Source organism: Hyphopichia burtonii, assembly GCF_001661395.1.
Source record: "Hyphopichia burtonii NRRL Y-1933 unplaced genomic scaffold HYPBUscaffold_4, whole genome shotgun sequence".
Taxonomy (NCBI): Eukaryota; Fungi; Ascomycota; class Pichiomycetes; order Serinales; family Debaryomycetaceae; genus Hyphopichia; species Hyphopichia burtonii.
In genome coordinates this window covers 1,101,212-1,119,378 of record NW_017963731.1, presented here as the reverse complement: position 1 = coordinate 1,119,378, position 18,167 = coordinate 1,101,212, and the positions used below count along the sequence as shown (strand labels likewise).

Here is an 18,167-nt window from a genome sequence, read left to right as displayed (position 1 = left end):
AAATTAACCTGAAAAATACGATTTAAGGCAGTTTCTTCCTATTGTGATAAAATGAGGGCGTTGCATGCAGTTTTAGAGCAATCGGCACGTGGGGGCACTACTTGATGTACGGGTGTGTTGGTGATGGACCGGATGTGTGATTTTCTTTTATATGTACGGATGTTTTAAGGATGTAACCATTATCAAAACAAGCACCAACCATAAGACTGGCTGCAAAACAAGTAAAACACCTGTTAGGGTTTGAATAGAGGGTCTAAAATTGATATTCCAACGCTCCGTTAGTAACCATTCCTAAGGACCAAGCCAAGGCATGATCGAGAATGGGTCCTGCAATCCGAGTGATTGCATCGTTGGTTTGAGAGAAACTACAAGAGGTAACCAAAGGGATTGATATATTCTTGCCGGAGCAGATAACAAGAGCAGAAGAACAAAAGAAAATAAACCAAGAATGAAATGAAATAAATAAAGGAGTGAAACGATTATTCGATTGCAGCTAAAGAGTCAAATAAAACCGAAATCGATTCACCAAAGTGATCTCTTCTGATACATTCAGCAAAAATAGGAGAAACGTCTATGACGACCAACTTCGAATTTTTTTCAATTCTTTCACGACCAATTGGATAGGTGTTAGTGACGACGATTTTATCGATACATTTAGAATGATTAAGGGTTTCTAAACATTCATCACTGAAAATACCATGGGTACCAACAACGTAAACCGCTTTAGCACCACAATTCAAGCGTAAATGTTCGGCGGCTGCAATGAAAGAATTTGGTTTATCAATCATATCATCTAAGATAATGGCAACTTTATTATTAACATCCCCAACTAAAGTGATTAATTTTTCTTGAGCGAAACTAGAAGATTCATCATCATCATCATCATCACTATTAGCAGCGTCGTATGAGCCACCCAAAGCATCACTGTCTAAAATCGAAGTAGATTCTAAATGTTTAGTGGTACCATTAGTAACTGGAGTTTGAGGTACTGGATAATCATCATCAACAACATGACCTTGAACAATTCTAGCAGTTTGCATTTCTGAAACAATATTATCTTCTTCTTCATCATCATCATTATTTGAAGATTTTTTAGAATTTTGATGACTGTTTTTGGAAGATTTTAATGCTTTCTTCTTTGAATAGTCATCTTGAGTACGACGACGATCGGTATGAATCATAGCAAAATTGATTTTAAGAGAATCAGCTAAAGCAGTGACTCTTTTAGTACCACCAGGATTCTTAGAAACAACAACTGCATTTTCCCAATCCGGTATATTATGACGAATCCATCTGGCTAAAGTGGGTGCACCAAATAAATTATCAACTGGTTTAGTGAAAAAACCTTGCATTTGGGAAGCATGTAAATCCATTGAAACAACATGATCAGCACCAGCCATAATCAATAAATTAGCCAACATTCTAGCAGTAATAGCACCTCTATGTTTTTTCATTTTGGATTGTTTGGAATATGGAAATTGAGGAATAACAGCCGTAATTTTAGATGCTGATCCTCCACGACATGCAGATATTAAAATAAGTAATTCCATGATATGATCGTTAATCTGTGGTGATCCGGATTGAATAATATAAACATCTTCATCTCTAATTGATACACCGATTTGTACGGAGGTTTCTCCATTGGAAAATTTCTTTAAAGTACATGGAGCAGGTTCAACCCCTAAACGGTCGCAAACCAAGTGGCCCAATTCTGGATGGGATGAACCAACAAAAACTTTACACTTACGCATTTTGGAATTGCTGCAATAGGGTAATTTTGATACTGGACGACTTATATCAGTTCCAGATGTTTGAACGTTTAGTTGTTTTAAAGAAGCGACCGGAGAAGCAACCGAATCAACGTTGTTTGATACTGGATTAGTCACCTTGAAATTGGAACAAAAAACACTGAAGTCAAGATAAAAATATCAAATTATATAAATTCAATATTCTGTTAATTTGCTAATTACTTCAAAAAAAGGTAAAAAAGAAGAAAACGAAGAAAGCAAAAGCAATTGAATGAAAGGAATATTTCTAACCTGTGAGTTATTCAGAAGATAATGGTCAAGTATATAGATCAACTAATGATTATAAATAGATCATCATCCTGGAAAAGGAGGAAAGGAGGAAAAGAAGTCAGCAGCTTAAAGAGAAAATTCTTTCTAATTGAAAGCTTTAATCGCACTCTGCTCTTCGCTTCATTTTGAAAAATTTATTGGACCAGCGCACTACTTCTGACTCGTCCGCGGAGGTTCCAATAGATTTTATTGAAAAACAGGCTGCTTTATGCTGGGACCTTTGGCTGCTAAAACATCATTGGAATGGATGAAACTACAGTCACCAAGCTCGAGAAGTACCAGGAGATAATACGGGAGTCGAGTATCTTGAAAAAAACTTTTGAGTTAATCGATAAGTTCAATAGGGAACAAATCGCGTTTAAGCGGATACGATGTTTGGCACTTGGGTCACCGGTTGAGACTAAGATTGCATTGTTCCAACTAGCGTACTTGATTGAAATACAACTTGAGTACTCAGTAGAACCAGAAAATGTATCATTGTACGACCCAGTTTTCAATAAAGATGATAAGAGGCTTTTAAAGGAACATTTGGGGTATGAAATTGACCAGACATACGAGATAGAAGAGCCATGTATAAAAGAAACCATATTCTTCCTACCCCATGCGGGACTTGATATTACAGACGGTTTAATAGAAGAAACAAAACCCCAATGGATGATAGGAAATGACTTGGTCAGTCATACTGAACGATTGAGTAAACAAAAATTATATGAGACTTACCGAAATTTGGCTTACTTAGTTAAGCTTATTGAAGATTCAAATCATAATCAAATAGATGATGGGTTTACTAGCGTGAAGCCAAAATCTAAGAGAAACAGAAAGAATAAATACGTATTCAAAGAACCCGAATTAGTTTACGATTTCAGTAAGGTTTATTTTGATAAGGTGCTACATGAAAAATTACCTTCGGACGATGGAGTTTGGGGAAATGCATTCACTGATTTGACAGTTCATCATATAAAGTCCAAAACTGAGCAAAATCAAATTGATGATTTGGAGCAAGGTTTACATCAACTTAAAGTTTAAAGCTTTACAGAAGGGTATAGATAATATTTACATGTATAATAACTTATTTATTATTGTAATCGTTGTTTTTTCATGATTGGTTCTTCCAAGACTCGACCACCATTTTGCTCTTGAGGTAGTATTAAACTTTGTTGGGGAGGTCCTTGTAGTAAGGTTAAATCCACTTCGTTTTTCACCGAAGGAGAAACTGCAGAACCACCGGAATTTCCGTTACCATTAATACCATCATTCATTGCGTTAGCAGCAGCAGCAGCGGCCGCGGCAGCGGCGGCCGCGGAGGCAGAATTAGGATCTAATGTTGTAGCAGCAGGAGTAACGTTTTGTCCTGTTGGAGTAACTGAAGGAGCAGTTACGGTAGTAGGAGGAGCCGGTTGAGAACCTGGAGTTGGAGCCGGTTGATTAGGTTGAGAGTTTGAAGGGGCACCACTAATAGAATTGGAATGAGGATCAATAGCAGTAAGTAAATGCTTACTTAAAATCAGGTATAAATCGTCCTTTGTAAAAGGTTTTGCTAAGATATCCGACATACCATTTTGTAGATAAGTAACCAAATCGTTATCTTCAATATTACCAGTCATGGCAATGATGGGAGTTCTGGTATCAAAGCTACGGATGACAGAGGTTGCAGTTGCACCATCCAAATTGGGCATAACGATATCCATTAAAACCAAATCGTATTTGGTATGTTCGACAGTAGAAATAGCGTTTAAACCATCAGTCACCACAGTTACTTGACAACCATATTTAACCAAAAATTTACGACATAATTGAATACAGACATTATCATCTTCAACCAAAAGGACATGGAATTTTGGATTGGGTAAATTAGTGGTGCTTACTTGAGGTAAATCAGTTGTTGATAATTGTGCGGTTGAGCTATCGGAAGCCGGTCCCGTAATAGTTGGTACTGAAGCCGGGCCATTATTATTATTGTGATTATTATTATGATTGTTATTATTATTGTGATTGTTGTTATTAGTGGAGGAAGAATGGTTAGGATCATTAGAATTTGCCGAAGGATTTCGAGGAGACAGATGATTAGGTAAAGTAGATGGCAGGCCATGAGTAGAATTCACCAATTGTTGAGGAGATAAGGGAGCCGGACTCATATTACCATTTGAAGGGGGAGTAGGACGGCCGGTTAAAGGATGGGAATGAGAAGATTGACGATTATGATATTGATGTTGGTGATGCAGTTGGTGATCATAATTGGGACTCTGTAGGGGATGGGTTGAAGATAAGTGAGACAAAGAGTTGGAATGGGAATGAGGTTGGGAAGAATGATTTGAAGTATTATTTTGATTTGTTGAAGGAGGAGGACCTTGCATTGAAACCAAGTTTGGATTTGGGAAATCAAGAGGCGGTAGTTTAATACCGGCTTGAATTAAACAATGAATTAATAAATTCATCGAACGATGATAACGTTCGTCAAAAGATTTGATAGCCACGATGTTTTCAATTAAGGTTTTATATTTGGTATTGATAATTGAAATATCTTGATGTAATGCTTTATTTTCAAGTTTAAGGGAATTTATTTCATCTTTTAAATTTTGGAAATTTTGACCTGATTGATTTTGGGTTTGAATGAATAACGGATCAGTTGCTAACAAATAAGAAGAAGATCCTTGATTCGAACCTTGTACATTGGTTAAATATTGATTTTGATTACTTGGATTGGTAATGATATGATTATTATTTAATTTTGATTTATTGCTTGGTCCTTTTCTTTTAATATTTTCTAAAGCTTCTCGATCGTTATATCTAAAATCAGGATGTTTAAATTCCCAAGCATCTTCTCCATATTGGTAATTCTGTTTTTCTTCATTTGGTATTTTAACTTTATGGAAATCATATTTATTTAATTGACGAACAAAACTAGCAAAATTACTGTGTTTAAAATGTTTTGGTAATATATCTTTGGTGAATTCATTGGTATTCAACACAACAAAACTATCTCCATTGGTGGTCCATCTAACAACATCTTTATAGCTATCTTCTTGTAGCATTTGAAATAGTTTTTTAACAAAATCATTCGATCCACTTTGATTAGATGAAGCAGTCGATGAACTTTTTATCCTTGATGGATCTTCCTCTTGTCGATTCACCATCTTCATTTATATCAAGACAAAGTTATATCGATGATACCAAAGTAGTAGGGATAACGTAATTTAGAATTTCACTCGAAGGGTCCCAAACTAGAAAAGAAAAAAAATTTACCTAACAAACCAAAAAAAAAAAAAAAATTCGAAAAAAAGAGCGAAATAGTAGGAGAAATTAAAAGGGAGAGTATCCAATTTTATCAGTAATATTAGCAACAAGGGGCGCAGAATCGAGTGGGTTACCAATGGAATATAGAATTCTCTGCCAATTATCGATTGCTTACCAAAATATTCCGTCAGCCTACTAACTTGCACTTGAAAAGGAGAAAGAAAGGCTAGCAAAATCTAACTAAAAAAGAAAAAAAAGATTAACTGGAGAATATTAGCAGTGTTTTCCTACTCTTGTTGTTTGAAAAGTATCTCGTTTTTTTTTTTTAGCAATTTTTTTTTTGTTTTGTTAAGCGGTTTTTTTGTTTTGTTAGGCGGATTTTTCTTTCTTTTGTAATTCACTGTTCCTTATTATTAGACTTGTCTTATTGTTAGAAATATTCTTTGTACTAAACTTGACAAACACTATCTAGATAACTTATGTGTATGACAGTAGTGTCAGCACTATCCGAGAAGAAGAGAACGAAAAAGGTCTGGCAAATAGAGCTGATGAGAAGTGATTTCTTGCTATTAATATAAAGTAATCGTTCTATAAATATCAGGTTAACAGTTAACGGTTTTCTACCCTACGAAAATTGCAGTTGTTAACTGATTTTGGTGAGAAATCTTGAAAGCGACAAAAGACCGTGGTCTAGACTCGCTGAGCAAGGACACGTACACCACAATAAGGTTTTCTGGTGGGGGCACGTCGACGCATTCTTTTAAATTTTTTTTTTTTTTTTTTTTTGGCTTCTATTAATTCCGGTTCTTTACACCCGTGCACATCACCAAAACTACATCCATCTCTTTTGCAACCATGAAGGATAAACCGTCGTTGTTCGTCCAGCCAGACTTCTACGGGGTGTATGTGTTGCAGCTGCAGCCGAAGCCGCGGTCGTTCTACATTGGGTCGACGCCAGACCCGGTGCGCCGGTTGAAACAGCACAACACCCAGACCAGCGGCGGCGCTTATCGAACCAAAAAGGTTGATAAACAACCTTGGGACATGATTATACTATGTCATGGCTTCCCATCACACGTAAGTGCTTTACAGTTTGAGCATGCGCTACAGCATCCCTATCAGACCAGGCACATCCGGGAGAAGATCACCAAGACGAAACTGGGGGCGAACTCTATTCATCATAAACTAGGTAATATCAGATTATTATTGAAATCAGTTTTTTTTGCTAAGATGGATTTATCAATCTTGATATTCAATGACGATACTTACCATAACTGGAGATTGAATAAGTTTGGAGTTCATGTGGAGAACAGCGTCCAATTAACCAATTTCAATCATTTTTTCAACCTCAAACTAGAAAAATCATTATTTAATCAAGCTAAAAATTATTTAATTTCAAAGTCAGTGGTCAAGTGTGAAATTTGTCAAGTTGATTTTGAATTCATTCCGAATCTTGAATGTGATCGCTTAACAAAAGATCTGTTGAATTCCATTCTTATTCATAACGTGGTACCATTAATTGCATTTTGTGATCATTGTTCCTCTTGTTTCCACCTAACTTGTCTTGCTTTAAAGTTCACTTCCGATTTGATTCCTTCAATTTGGAATAACTGTCCAACTTGTAACGCCAGGCTTAACTGGCCCTCATTATCTAAACTAGCTACTCAATTAAGAGCTTACATCTTACAAGATTTCGTACATTTAAAATTGTCTCAATCAAATTAGAAATTTACTTATAATTCGTCATGTCTTATCGTCTTGTCCCAGATGATTTCCCAGTCATTATTGATTTGTAATTCTGGTTTCTTAATAATAACATTCTTGCCCTGTTTTTCAACTTGAATTGATTTAATTGTGGTACCTTGTTTAATCTCTCCTTGTGCAACACTTCCTCCTAAAATGACGATTTTTTCAATCATTACATCTTCAATGCTATCTTGGTACCTCTTACTACCAGTGTTTACTCTGGCTTTCAATCCTTGTTTCAAATCAAAGTTGAAATTAACAGCAACAAACTCTCCTGATTCATAGCCAAATGATTCTCCATCATCAATATATAATTGTCCTTGTGCTTTCCCTTCTTTATTAGGAGCAATGTATAATGTGTATGGATCGCGATACATCAATTTAGATGAACGACGATATCTATCTTTAGTAGCGATGATTGAACCTCCTTTAAATAACATTGGAATATCCTTTAATTCAACATCAAATTGGGTTTCAGCCGGTTTTTTCAATTGAACGGTTTCCTGACTAGGTTTACCGTTGAAAAATTTATAATATATTTCATCATCGGGTATGTAAACCGTCACTTCATCAACTCCTTCATCGGTAACCGGTTTAATTAAAAGTCCCGAATCTCCCAAATAAAATTGATCCTCAATAGAATAAACTTGTTCATTTTCAGGATTTTCATAATACATAGGTTTAATAACTGGATTTCCGGAAATACTATGTCTTTGGAATTCAGTATAGAAAACGGATAATAAGGAATATCTTAATTGAATGGCTTCTCTCATATGATCAGTGTATTCACCTCCTGCTACCCATGGTTCACGTCTACGAGAATCAATATGGGCATGAGCTCTGAAAAATGGATACCAGATCCCAACTTGATACCATCTGGTTAATAACTCTTTCAGTGGATTACCGAAAAATCCACCAACATCAGCACCTGCAAATGGCATTCCAGCTATATTTGATGTTAAAACCATTGGAATCAGAATTTTTAAATATTCCCATTTAGACATGTTATCACCAGTCCACATGGCAGCAGTACGTTGAGATCCAGTAAAGTATGATCTGGTTAAAATAAATGGTCTTTGTCTTGATGTTCCACTCAATCTCTTAATTAAAGAATCATAAGTTGATTCATGGAAACTTAAACCAAATGAATTATGGATCGAGCGATGTTCCCAATTACCATAATGCAAATTATCTTTAGGAGAAGAGGTTTCTGGACCATCGAAAACAGAAGGTTCATTCATGTCATTCCATAAGTGAATATTAGTTGATAATTCACCAAAAAATTTATTTGATTTTGATAATCTATGTTTATCATCCCAATAACTTTGAGAATTTGGATTCATTGAATCAATCCAAACCGATTCACCAGGCCAGCAATGTCCATGATAGGTTTGATTTTTATTTGGTTCATTAATTGTGATTTTTTTACTAATTAACTCATCACTTACAAAATAACCAGTCTTAATATGAGGATCAATAATTATGACCAAGTTACGACCAGTGTGGTCTAAACTATTCAACATTCTAGCTGGATCAGGGAAGTTTTCTGGTTGCCAAGTAAAGTAACGTTTTTTATCAGCGTATTCAATATCAAGCCAGATAGTATCATAAGGAATTTGAAATTGATCAAATTTAGAATTGATATCGAGTACATCTTTCTCATCATTATAGTTCCAACGACATTGATGATACCCCAAAGAAAATAATTGAGGCAAGGTGGCATATCCAGAAACTGAACCATATTGTTTATTCAAATCATTTGGTTTTTCACCAATCATGATCATGAAATCAATAATACCATTTTCTGAAATCCAGTGGGTTGATATTTCTTTTGGATTTTGCTTATTGATATCAATAAAAGTATCAGCACTGTTGATCCAATATACCCCGATTGACACTCGAGGTTTAGTCGCGGTAAGAAAAGGAATTGATCCATATAATGGCATACGGCTATGAGTTTCATATTCGAAAATATCAACGTTATATAACCGGTATGGTAAAGCGGAATTGGTGGTATCGACCAAACTTAACGAATCAGCGTGTTCTGGAATACCGTATACATGTTTAAATTGTTTAAAATTGAAATCCAAACCAATTGATTCTGGTCCCAATGGGAATTGATCATTTTTAGAATCAGTGAAGTCATCTTTGAACATGTTATAATCAATTTCGTATTTGCTTAAATGCTTTGACTTATCGTCATTAATATTTCTATAATGTTCAATATTGAAAAACTGTTTATCATTGACCACCAATTGTTCTTCATCTTGATACAAAACCGCCAATTTAATCGGCTTGAAGTCCAATACTGCCTTGTATTGTCTTGCATCACCATACTTGATTATCAATTGTGATTCATTCAAAATATACTCAACATTACCAATCAATTCCTTATTCAAAGCAGTTTTAGCAAATGCCCATTTGGATGTCTCGTTATACCTTCTATGATTAACATACTTTGACCGAACTCCTTCTAAACTTCCGTCTCTTCCTTCCTCATCAACTTTGAACCTCAAAATATTCCCTTCAATTAGAGATAACTTCAATGGGAAATTCCTGGTAGACTCATCTGGTAATACCTTTATTATATTTGCATCAAAATCAACCGTACCCCCAGCTTCATCAATCCTAATACTTGATGCATCAATCTGGTAAGGCGACTCAAAATTGTATTGATCCTTCACTATATTTCGACCCAATTCCCGATTTCTTTTACAAAACCCCGAGTTTTCGCAAGTCTTGAATAAGTATTCTTTAACAGCAAGACATATAGAAAGATAATATGTCAAACCAACAAGTATGGAAGCAAAATACATTTTGCATCTAATAGCCAATTGACCTCTTTATTAAGTAATTGCCCTATCAATCCACCTATACAGTTATCAGATCACTAATGGCTACGTATTCGCTGCACTGCTACAAGATTTTTTTTTTCAATTCTCCATATTTTACAAGATGCGACATTGCACGTCTTCTTAATCACCTTTTTTTGATTTTTTCCTTTTCCTCCCACTATCATTTTTTTCTCTTTTAAATTCTGGCGGCAACCCTCTGTTCTTCACCACTCGAGGATGTTTGGAAGCCACGCTTACCTGCTTGTGGACGGTTGAGCCTGTGCACTTGCTGATTCTGGTTGTTGCTTATTGATTTTGAAATTGGGTCGGGTTGGGGTTTGGTGCCAGATAACTGGTTAGCCGCCCTCTGAGATCCATGCTGCTGAAGAATGTGATTTTTTTATCTTTTTTTTTAGTGCAGATTCAGCTGGTTGGAGGGCCCATGGCGGTATTCACTAGCCACCAGCTGCATATATCCATAGCTGCTTAGTTAATGATGATTGGGGTGTTGGTTGTATTAGTAAAGGTTATCAAGAAGGTCGTGTGCTAGTGGTCAAAAAGAAGACTCACACTAGAAAGAAGAGGAGGGAGAAAAAAAACAAGACATACAACGAAAGAAACAGAAAAAAAAGTAAAAGAGAGCTACATGTTTCTTTTCTGAATCTCCGATTATATCCAGGTTGTCGAGTGTATTCTAATTACTAGGGTATACAAGTTCAGAGGTGGTTTGTATCTGGTCTGCTTTGATTTAAGTTGGTATCTGGTTTGCTTTGATTGGTATCTGGTTTTCTTTGAGATAAGTTTAGTCTGAATCTTTGAAGTTTATTTTTTAATTTTATTAGATATACTTTTATTACAGGATACTCGCAGAGATGAGTGGAGAGATTGATCGTAAGAGGTCATTTGACGGCGACGAATCTGCACTGAAGAGATTTGAAAAATCCAAAGAACCGTTATCTAAATTAAGTGAAGATGGACCATTAACCCAGAATGATGTTATTTATTTTCAAAAAGAAGCTATTTGGAGACAAATGAATCATTATAAACAACAGACAAATATGCTTATTAAGGATGTTAATTTCTATAAATTAAATTATGAAGCCACTGAAAGTAAAATTAATATCATTGATAGTTGGTACGAACAAATAATTAAATTATTTGGTATTGCCGATAAAGATAATGAAGGGGTGGAAGATGACGACTTAATTTTGATAAGGTTAAATAATCAATCAACCACCAGTATAAATTATCAATTAGATAAAAGAAGAGAATATTTGATTAAATTATTAAAACCAATAATTGAAAATAGTAAGATATCAAATATTGAATCTAAAGATTTAATTAATAAATATGAAAAGTTGAATCAAGAATTCAATTGGATTAAATCCGAAAAGGAAACATTATCCAAAATGAAGAATGATTTAGAAAATAGGCTAGAGTCTTTACAGGAAGAATTACTTGTTATACACAAGGAACGAGAACGCAAGAATAGCAAGACTTTAAAACGAGTTGATGAGAGTTTAGTGAAAGAGGAAGAAACACAATCCAATGGGCATTCCGAAATAAAGAAGGAGGAGGAGAAGGTTAAAGAAGAGGAGCCAATAAAGGAAGAGATCAATAAAGAAGAGGTTGAAAAATTAAGTGTTGAAATTAAAGAATTACAAGCCGTTAATCAAGTTTTGAGTAAACAATTGAGTGAAATCAACCATAAGATTGAAGAAAGCGAACAAGAGAAGGACCAAATGAAGAATCGATTAAACAACTTATCGGAGGAAGAATTAAAGAGAAGTAATATATATATTGAGATGGTTGAACGGAATAATAAGTTGAATGACGATTTGAGTGAGGCTAATAAATTAAAGGATGGTCTTATTAAAAAGATTGAAGAATTAGAAAATGGTCAAGGAGAATATTCCAAGATGATGAATTCCCAAGTGATTGAAGAAAATGAACAATTGAAGAATCAATTAAATAAAAGTGAACAAGATTTGGTTAGAATCCGAACCACTCGAGATGAATTAATATCGAAACAAACGATATTAAAACAAGAGATTGATAATAAACAAACCAATGAAGAATTGAATAAATTAAATAAAGTATTAAGTGATCAAATTACAACATTACAAGAACAAAAGGAAGAAAGAAGCGGGGGTGGAATCTATGAAAATTTAGATAAAGAAGAATTAATAAAACGAATCAATGGATTAAATAATGAAATTAAAGAAATTGAAATGGCATTTCAACAAAGTCGAGAAATTAGTATTAAGAAGTTTGACCAACTAATTGAACACGATAATCTAATCAAAAAGTTGAGTATTGAAAAAACTAAAGCCGATCAAAAATATTTTGCATCCATGAGATCAAAGGATTCATTAACTAATGAAAATAAAGTTTTAAAGAGTCAATTAGTGAAACTGCAAGAATTGATTAAAAATTTAAACGAAGTTGAAAAAAATTACTTAAACAAAATTGAAATATTGACTAAATCAATAAATGATTATAAAATGATAAAAGAAGGATCAATTCAAGAAAATAGTAATTTACAAGAATTGGTTAAAATTACTAATTTAAAATATAAAAATATCGAAACTGAATATGAAAAAATTCAATTAGAATTAAGTCAATTTAAACAAAAAAATCATTCTTGTGAAACTACTCTAAAACAAAACGAAATCCAAATTAATAAATTAGAGTCAAAATTAAAACAAGTTGAAAACTTGTTGGATAAATATAAATCCAATAACACTTCAAGCTTATTACAAGAAGATGAAAAACAATTAGAAGCTTTAAGATCAATTGCAAAATGCTCAGTTTGTTCCAAAAATTGGAAAGATACCGCAATTACCGTTTGTGGCCATGTGTTTTGCCAATCTTGCACCCAGGAAAGATTAGCTGCAAGATTGAGAAGATGTCCTTCTTGTAACAAAGGGTTTTCTGCAAATGATTTACTATCAATTCACTTATGATTTTGTATTAATATCTATATCAATATCTATAGAATGTATTATATTATCTTATCCTTATCGTAGCCAGCGCGAACCAGCAAAAAATCCAAAAAAGAATCGCTTTTACGGGTTGGCTTGCTTATTGTCGGGTTTTTGCAGGTTCGCCGGGGGGCAAGCGACGTGTCCACACTTTCCCAGGCCGCTGGCCAATCAGCGTGCGAGTTGGCGTAGCATCTTTTGCAGGTTGAGCTGGCGGTTACCCGGATGCTCAGCAAAACAGAAAAAAAAAACCAGCGCTTCTTCACTTTTTAACAACTACTCCAATTGCCACTTCCCACTTTCATCAGTAGATACCATTAATCCACCTACGGTACACCTATAATACATCTACCGTAGACCATGATAGTAGAAACCACGGTACCCTATACCAACAGTACATCGCCAGTTTGTTTACAATAAAATACTAACAATACCTAGAGCTAGCAGGTCGTGTGCCAGTGCTGGCGGTAACCTGTAAAAATTACATGACCCGACAATTTCATTCGCAGAAAAGTCCATTTTGCAAAGAGTATATAAATAAACACCCATTTCCTCAGCAGTTTTGCCTCTGCCCAAAACAAACAAACAAACAAAGCAAAAAAAAAAATACCTTAGACAAAGTAAAAGGTCCCAAAAACACAAAAAGGGAAATATTACTGGGAATCCTCTTCTTTTCTTTTTTTTTTGCAGTCACTTGATTACTTTTTCATTTGTTATTTTGTTATTTTGTTGTTTTTGTTAATTGTTCTGTACTAGCCGTTCCTTTGTCCCTATTGGTCTCCTTCAGTGATTGATCATTGTCGAGCTTCACAAGCCAATAGAATATAGGAGAAGCAATATTAGAAAGGACAGAAAAAAGAAGAAGCAGAAGAGCAAAAAAAAATTGTTATATTTAAATCTGTTCCTTTTCGCACTGTTTTTCTTTTTTTTTTTTCGTTTTTGCCTCTTTCCTGCTTGTTTTTACAGTTTGCCCCTTCTTTTTTTGCAGGTTTGCAGTTTCTTCTCGCCAAGATAGACCCGTACATATTATCCTATGGCTGAAGAAGTTAATTCAGCGGCCACTCCCGCTGCTGCCGGTCCAGAAACTAATACTCCAGTGCAAACGCCGTCTTCCGACAATTTCTTTGAAAAAGGTGGAAATCCAACTGAAGTAAACGATGCTGCTCCGCAAAATGAACCAGAAAAACCATTGTCACCTCCTAACCCTTCTCCAAGTCCTGAAAAACATAAACTAGAGGACGATGAACATGAACAAGAAGCTAAGAAACAAAAGACTGAGGAAGATATAAAACATGAAGATGATGAACCAAAACAAGCTGCGGATGCATCGTTACCTCAATTTAGTGAGCCAGCTCCAAAACCTCCAATGGAACCAGATATGAATAATTTACCTTCAAATCCAATGCCAAAACATCAAACCAAATATGCTCTTAATACTATCAAAGTTATCAAACGCTTAAGAGATGCCAATCCTTTTTTACAACCGGTTGACACTGTCAAATTGAATATTCCCTTTTATTATAATTATATTCAAAGACCAATGGATTTATCTACCATTGAACGTAAGTTGAATGCAAATGCTTACGAAGAGCCAACTCAGGTTGTGGATGATTTTAATTTAATGGTTAATAATTGTCGCAAATTTAATGGTGAAGCAGCATCTATATCTAAAATGGCTCTTAATATTCAAGCCCAATTTGAGAAACATATGTTAAACATGCCTCCTAAAATCTTACCAAATAATGGTGAGGGTTCAAAATCAGCTGTTCCTCTCAATTCAAGAAGAAGAGCTATTGTTGTTGATTCTGAATCTAAAAAGGAATCAGTTGCTGCTCAAAGACCAAAACGTACTATTCATCCTCCAAAATCAAAAGAATTACCTTATGATGTAAGACCTAGAAAAAAGAAATTTGCTGCTGAATTAAGATATTGTAATCAAACCATTAAAGAATTAACATCAAAGAAACATTATAATTATAACTTTCCATTTTTATCTCCAGTTGATACAGTGGCCTTGAATATTCCTAATTATAATGAAGTTATTAAAACTCCAATGGATTTGGGTACTATTCAAACTAAATTAGCTAATAATCAATATGAAAACGGTGATGATTTTGAAAAAGATGTCCGTTTGGTTTTCCAAAATTGTTATAGTTTCAATCCTGAAGGTACTGATGTTAATATGATGGGTCATCGTTTAGAAGCAGTTTTTAATAAAAAATGGGCTAACCGTCCAATTCCTGCTCCAACTCCTCCTCAAAGTGAAGGAGAATATACTTCTGATGAAGATGATGAACCGGAAATTAGTGAAGATATGTTGAGTGAAGTTCCTGCAATTAAATTTATGGAAAATCAAATCACTAGAATGAAGATTGAATTAGACGAATTGAAGAAACAACATCTTAATCAATTAAAAGAACAAAGAGATGCAAGACGTAAAAAAAGAAGATCTAAGAAATCTAAAAAGTCAAGATCTTCAACTAATTTAAGCAACGAATTAAATTCAAGTAATAATGATGCCGTAAATAATCAACCAGTGGTTACTTATGAAATGAAAAAACAAGTTAGTGAATCGGTTCCAACCTTATCTGATAAAAAATTACAATCCTTGATCAAAATTATTAAAGATGATATCGATTTAAGTAATGAAGACGAAGTTGAATTAGATATGGATCAATTGGCCGATGGCACAGTTTTGAAATTATATAACTTCTTATTCGGTAAGAAGGCGGCTTCTTCTGCAATGAAGAAAAAGAAGAGAAATTTGGATAATATTGATCAATTAGAACAATTGAAATCTCAATTATTGTTATTTGAAAATGATAATGATGGCGATAACTCTTTGAATAATAATGCTGCAATCAATAATCTTAATCTTCTCGCTAATCAACAAGAATCTTCCGATGATGATATTAGTTCAGAATCCTCTGAAGAAGAATAACCTTATATCCTATTCAATTCATATTTTTTCCTTTCCTCCCTTTCCCCAATCATATGGTGTACTATAGTTATGTATATTATCTTTTCTTTTAATCTTCTTCCCTTATGGATATAGGAAATTTCGAAATCTTCATTAATCATTCCATGTTCCTTGTAATATTATGTATATATTTAATACTTTGTTCGTTATCGTAGTTTTTGCCATTTCCATTGGTGTTTGATCTTGGGTGCGTATCCACCTTCCTATTATGGTAACACTATCCATGGTCTTCCTCGAATTTTTTTTTCTTTTCGCTCTGCTCAAATGCAAAAAACTCATCTACTCGTAATTCGACGATAATGATTTCTTATCTGAACTTGTCTGAACAACCCTTTATCATTTAAATACCTCTAATTCTTCTGAAATATTCCTCTTGCTGGTGTTTCTCTCATTTTTTTTTTGCTCACTCGTTCAAAATGTCAGACATAATGGATGAAATATCACGCCTTTCACTCAAAGATGCAAAACCAAATATGACTATTTCACCAAGAAATCCCGATCATAATCCACTCCATTTGATTAAAAATATGAAATTAAAGCATGGAAGACCTGCTTTTATAGCAGGCCCCATGGTCAGATACTCTAAACTTCCATTTCGTGAATTAGTTCGAAATTTCAACTGCGATATAGTTTACACTCCAATGATTTTAGCAAGAGAATTTGTTCGTAATGATGTTGCTAGATTGTCTGATTTTACTACTAATGATAAAGACAGATCCGTTATTGTTCAGGTTGGTGCAAGCAATGTTGAAGACTTACTTAAATTTGTCGATATGATTTATCCTTACGTGGATGGTATCGGATTGAATTGCGGATGCCCTATAAAAGAACAAATGAGAGAAGGTATTGGTGCAGCATTAATGTCCGAACCCGAATTAGTTTCATCAATGGTTAAAGCCGTTAAGGAGAAATATGGTGACTCAATAGTAATTGAAACCAAGATAAGAATCCATAATGATTTAAATGAAACGATTAACTTTGTGAAAATGGTTGAAAAAAATGGAGTAGATTTCATAACGGTTCACGGTAGAACTAAAAATACCAGATCCTCCATACCAGCAAATTATGATGCTATCAAATTAGTCAAGGAAACCGTAAATGTTCCTGTAGTAGCAAATGGTGATTGTTTTTCATTAAAAGATGCTTTTGAAATTGCAGAGTATACAGGTGTTGATGGAGTAATGGCGGTAAGAGGGATCTTGGCAAATCCAGCAATCTTTGCAGGCTTTGATAAGACCCCTTGGTCTGCTGTTGAAATATTTTGGGATCTCGCTACTAGTTATGGTTTACCCTTCAGAATTACTCAACACCATTTATCTCAAATGATGGAAAAAATCATCCCAAGAAAATACTTAAAGGAAATGAATGAGACTAATAATATGATCGACATGATCGACTGGTTTGATTCAAATTTTAACTTAAAGAGAGCTGGTGACGAAAACTTTGCAACCGCTATAGAACCTACTTGGAAGCAAAGCAGAGAAGAAATGGCTCACATTTAATTACACTATTGTAGATCTCCATTACATATTGTCATGGATTCATCCTTTCAATAGCCGGCATTTTTCTTTCATTTCTTCAAGGACTTAATATTATCTAATTTATTTTACAAATACTATACATGTAGACCTTACTTACTTTCTTCGGGGCCAGGATTAAGGAAATCCTTATTTTGTAATGATATACTTCTAGTCATATTGTTGACTTTGTAAATACCAACCAATTGTTGAGCTAATTCGAACATGTTATTTCTCAAGGAGATAACAACAAACTGTGCATTCTTGGTTCTTTCCTTAATGTAATTTGCGACAATCGATACGTTCCTGAAGTCTAATGCTGCATCAATCTCATCCATAACATAAAGAGGTGTTGGCTTATATCTATGAAGGGCAAAGACTAAAGCTAATGAACTCAAAGTCTTTTCACCACCTGATAAATTTGATATATTTTTCCATGATTTTTTGGGCGGCATAACACTGAACAATATTCCTTCGGAAAATGGATCCAAACTGTCCACAAGCTCCAACTCTGCATTACCCCCCATTGTAATCATTTGATACATTTCCTTCAATGACATAGAGATTGTATTGAAACCTTCCATGAATTCATCTAGTCTCTTTCTCTTCAATTCTTCACAATAATTTTTGATCTCGTCTCTTTCTTCTACCGCAACGTTCAAATCGTTACGACGAGACTCAAACTCGAGCTTTTTCACACCATATTCTTTTAAAACTTCTATATCAGTTTTAACATTATTCATGTAATTCTCGAGCTCTTGAATATCATTTTGGACTTCCTCTTGGTCAATACG

At 34.4% G+C, this 18,167-nt stretch overlaps 8 protein-coding genes across 8 annotated transcripts; 4 read left to right on the top strand and 4 right to left on the bottom strand.

Moving 5' to 3' along the window:
- Window positions 1-10: 10 nt before the first annotated feature.
- On the bottom strand, window positions 11-1,979 carry HYPBUDRAFT_153153 (ribose phosphate diphosphokinase subunit). Its single transcript, XM_020221398.1, has one exon. The coding sequence runs from the start codon at window positions 1,749-1,751 to the stop codon at window positions 480-482; it is 1,272 nt and encodes a 423-aa protein (XP_020076378.1). The 5' UTR covers window positions 1,752-1,979; the 3' UTR covers window positions 11-479.
- Window positions 1,980-2,318: 339 nt separating this feature from the next.
- On the top strand, window positions 2,319-3,104 carry HYPBUDRAFT_109635 (uncharacterized protein; the record flags this gene model as incomplete). The annotated part of the gene is made up of 1 exon (XM_020218715.1): window positions 2,319-3,104. A coding segment is annotated over one exon (786 nt), but the record flags the coding sequence as incomplete, so codon positions are not given.
- A 413-nt stretch (window positions 3,105-3,517) lies between these two features.
- SKN7 (kinase-regulated stress-responsive transcription factor) lies at window positions 3,518-5,212 on the bottom strand (the record flags this gene model as incomplete). The annotated part of the gene is made up of 2 exons (XM_020223855.1): window positions 3,518-4,707; window positions 4,774-5,212. Coding segments are annotated over 2 exons (1,629 nt in total), but the record flags the coding sequence as incomplete, so codon positions are not given.
- Window positions 5,213-6,167: 955 nt separating this feature from the next.
- On the top strand, window positions 6,168-7,037 carry HYPBUDRAFT_162143 (endonuclease; the record flags this gene model as incomplete). Its single annotated transcript, XM_020222557.1, has 2 exons — window positions 6,168-6,886; window positions 6,944-7,037. The coding sequence occupies 2 exons, from the start codon at window positions 6,168-6,170 to the stop codon at window positions 7,035-7,037; spliced, it is 813 nt and encodes a 270-aa protein (XP_020076375.1).
- ROT2 (glucan 1,3-alpha-glucosidase ROT2) lies at window positions 7,021-9,930 on the bottom strand. Its single transcript, XM_020221397.1, has one exon. It carries the CDS (start codon window positions 9,872-9,874, stop codon window positions 7,046-7,048), a length of 2,829 nt encoding a protein of 942 aa, XP_020076374.1. The 5' UTR covers window positions 9,875-9,930; the 3' UTR covers window positions 7,021-7,045.
- Window positions 9,931-13,799: 3,869 nt separating this feature from the next.
- Window positions 13,800-15,819, top strand: BDF1 (chromatin-binding protein; the record flags this gene model as incomplete). Its single annotated transcript, XM_020221396.1, has 1 exon — window positions 13,800-15,819. The coding sequence occupies exon 1, from the start codon at window positions 13,910-13,912 to the stop codon at window positions 15,815-15,817; it is 1,908 nt and encodes a 635-aa protein (XP_020076373.1). The 5' UTR covers window positions 13,800-13,909.
- A 380-nt stretch (window positions 15,820-16,199) lies between these two features.
- On the top strand, window positions 16,200-17,442 carry DUS4 (tRNA dihydrouridine synthase). The gene has a single exon (XM_020221395.1). The coding sequence runs from the start codon at window positions 16,273-16,275 to the stop codon at window positions 17,356-17,358; it is 1,086 nt and encodes a 361-aa protein (XP_020076372.1). The 5' UTR covers window positions 16,200-16,272; the 3' UTR covers window positions 17,359-17,442.
- A 44-nt stretch (window positions 17,443-17,486) lies between these two features.
- SMC4 (condensin subunit) lies at window positions 17,487-18,116 on the bottom strand (the record flags this gene model as incomplete). The annotated part of the gene is made up of 2 exons (XM_020218668.1): window positions 17,487-18,010; window positions 18,074-18,116. 2 exons carry the CDS (start codon window positions 18,114-18,116, stop codon window positions 17,487-17,489), a joined length of 567 nt encoding a protein of 188 aa, XP_020076371.1.
- Window positions 18,117-18,167: the final 51 nt, after the last annotated feature.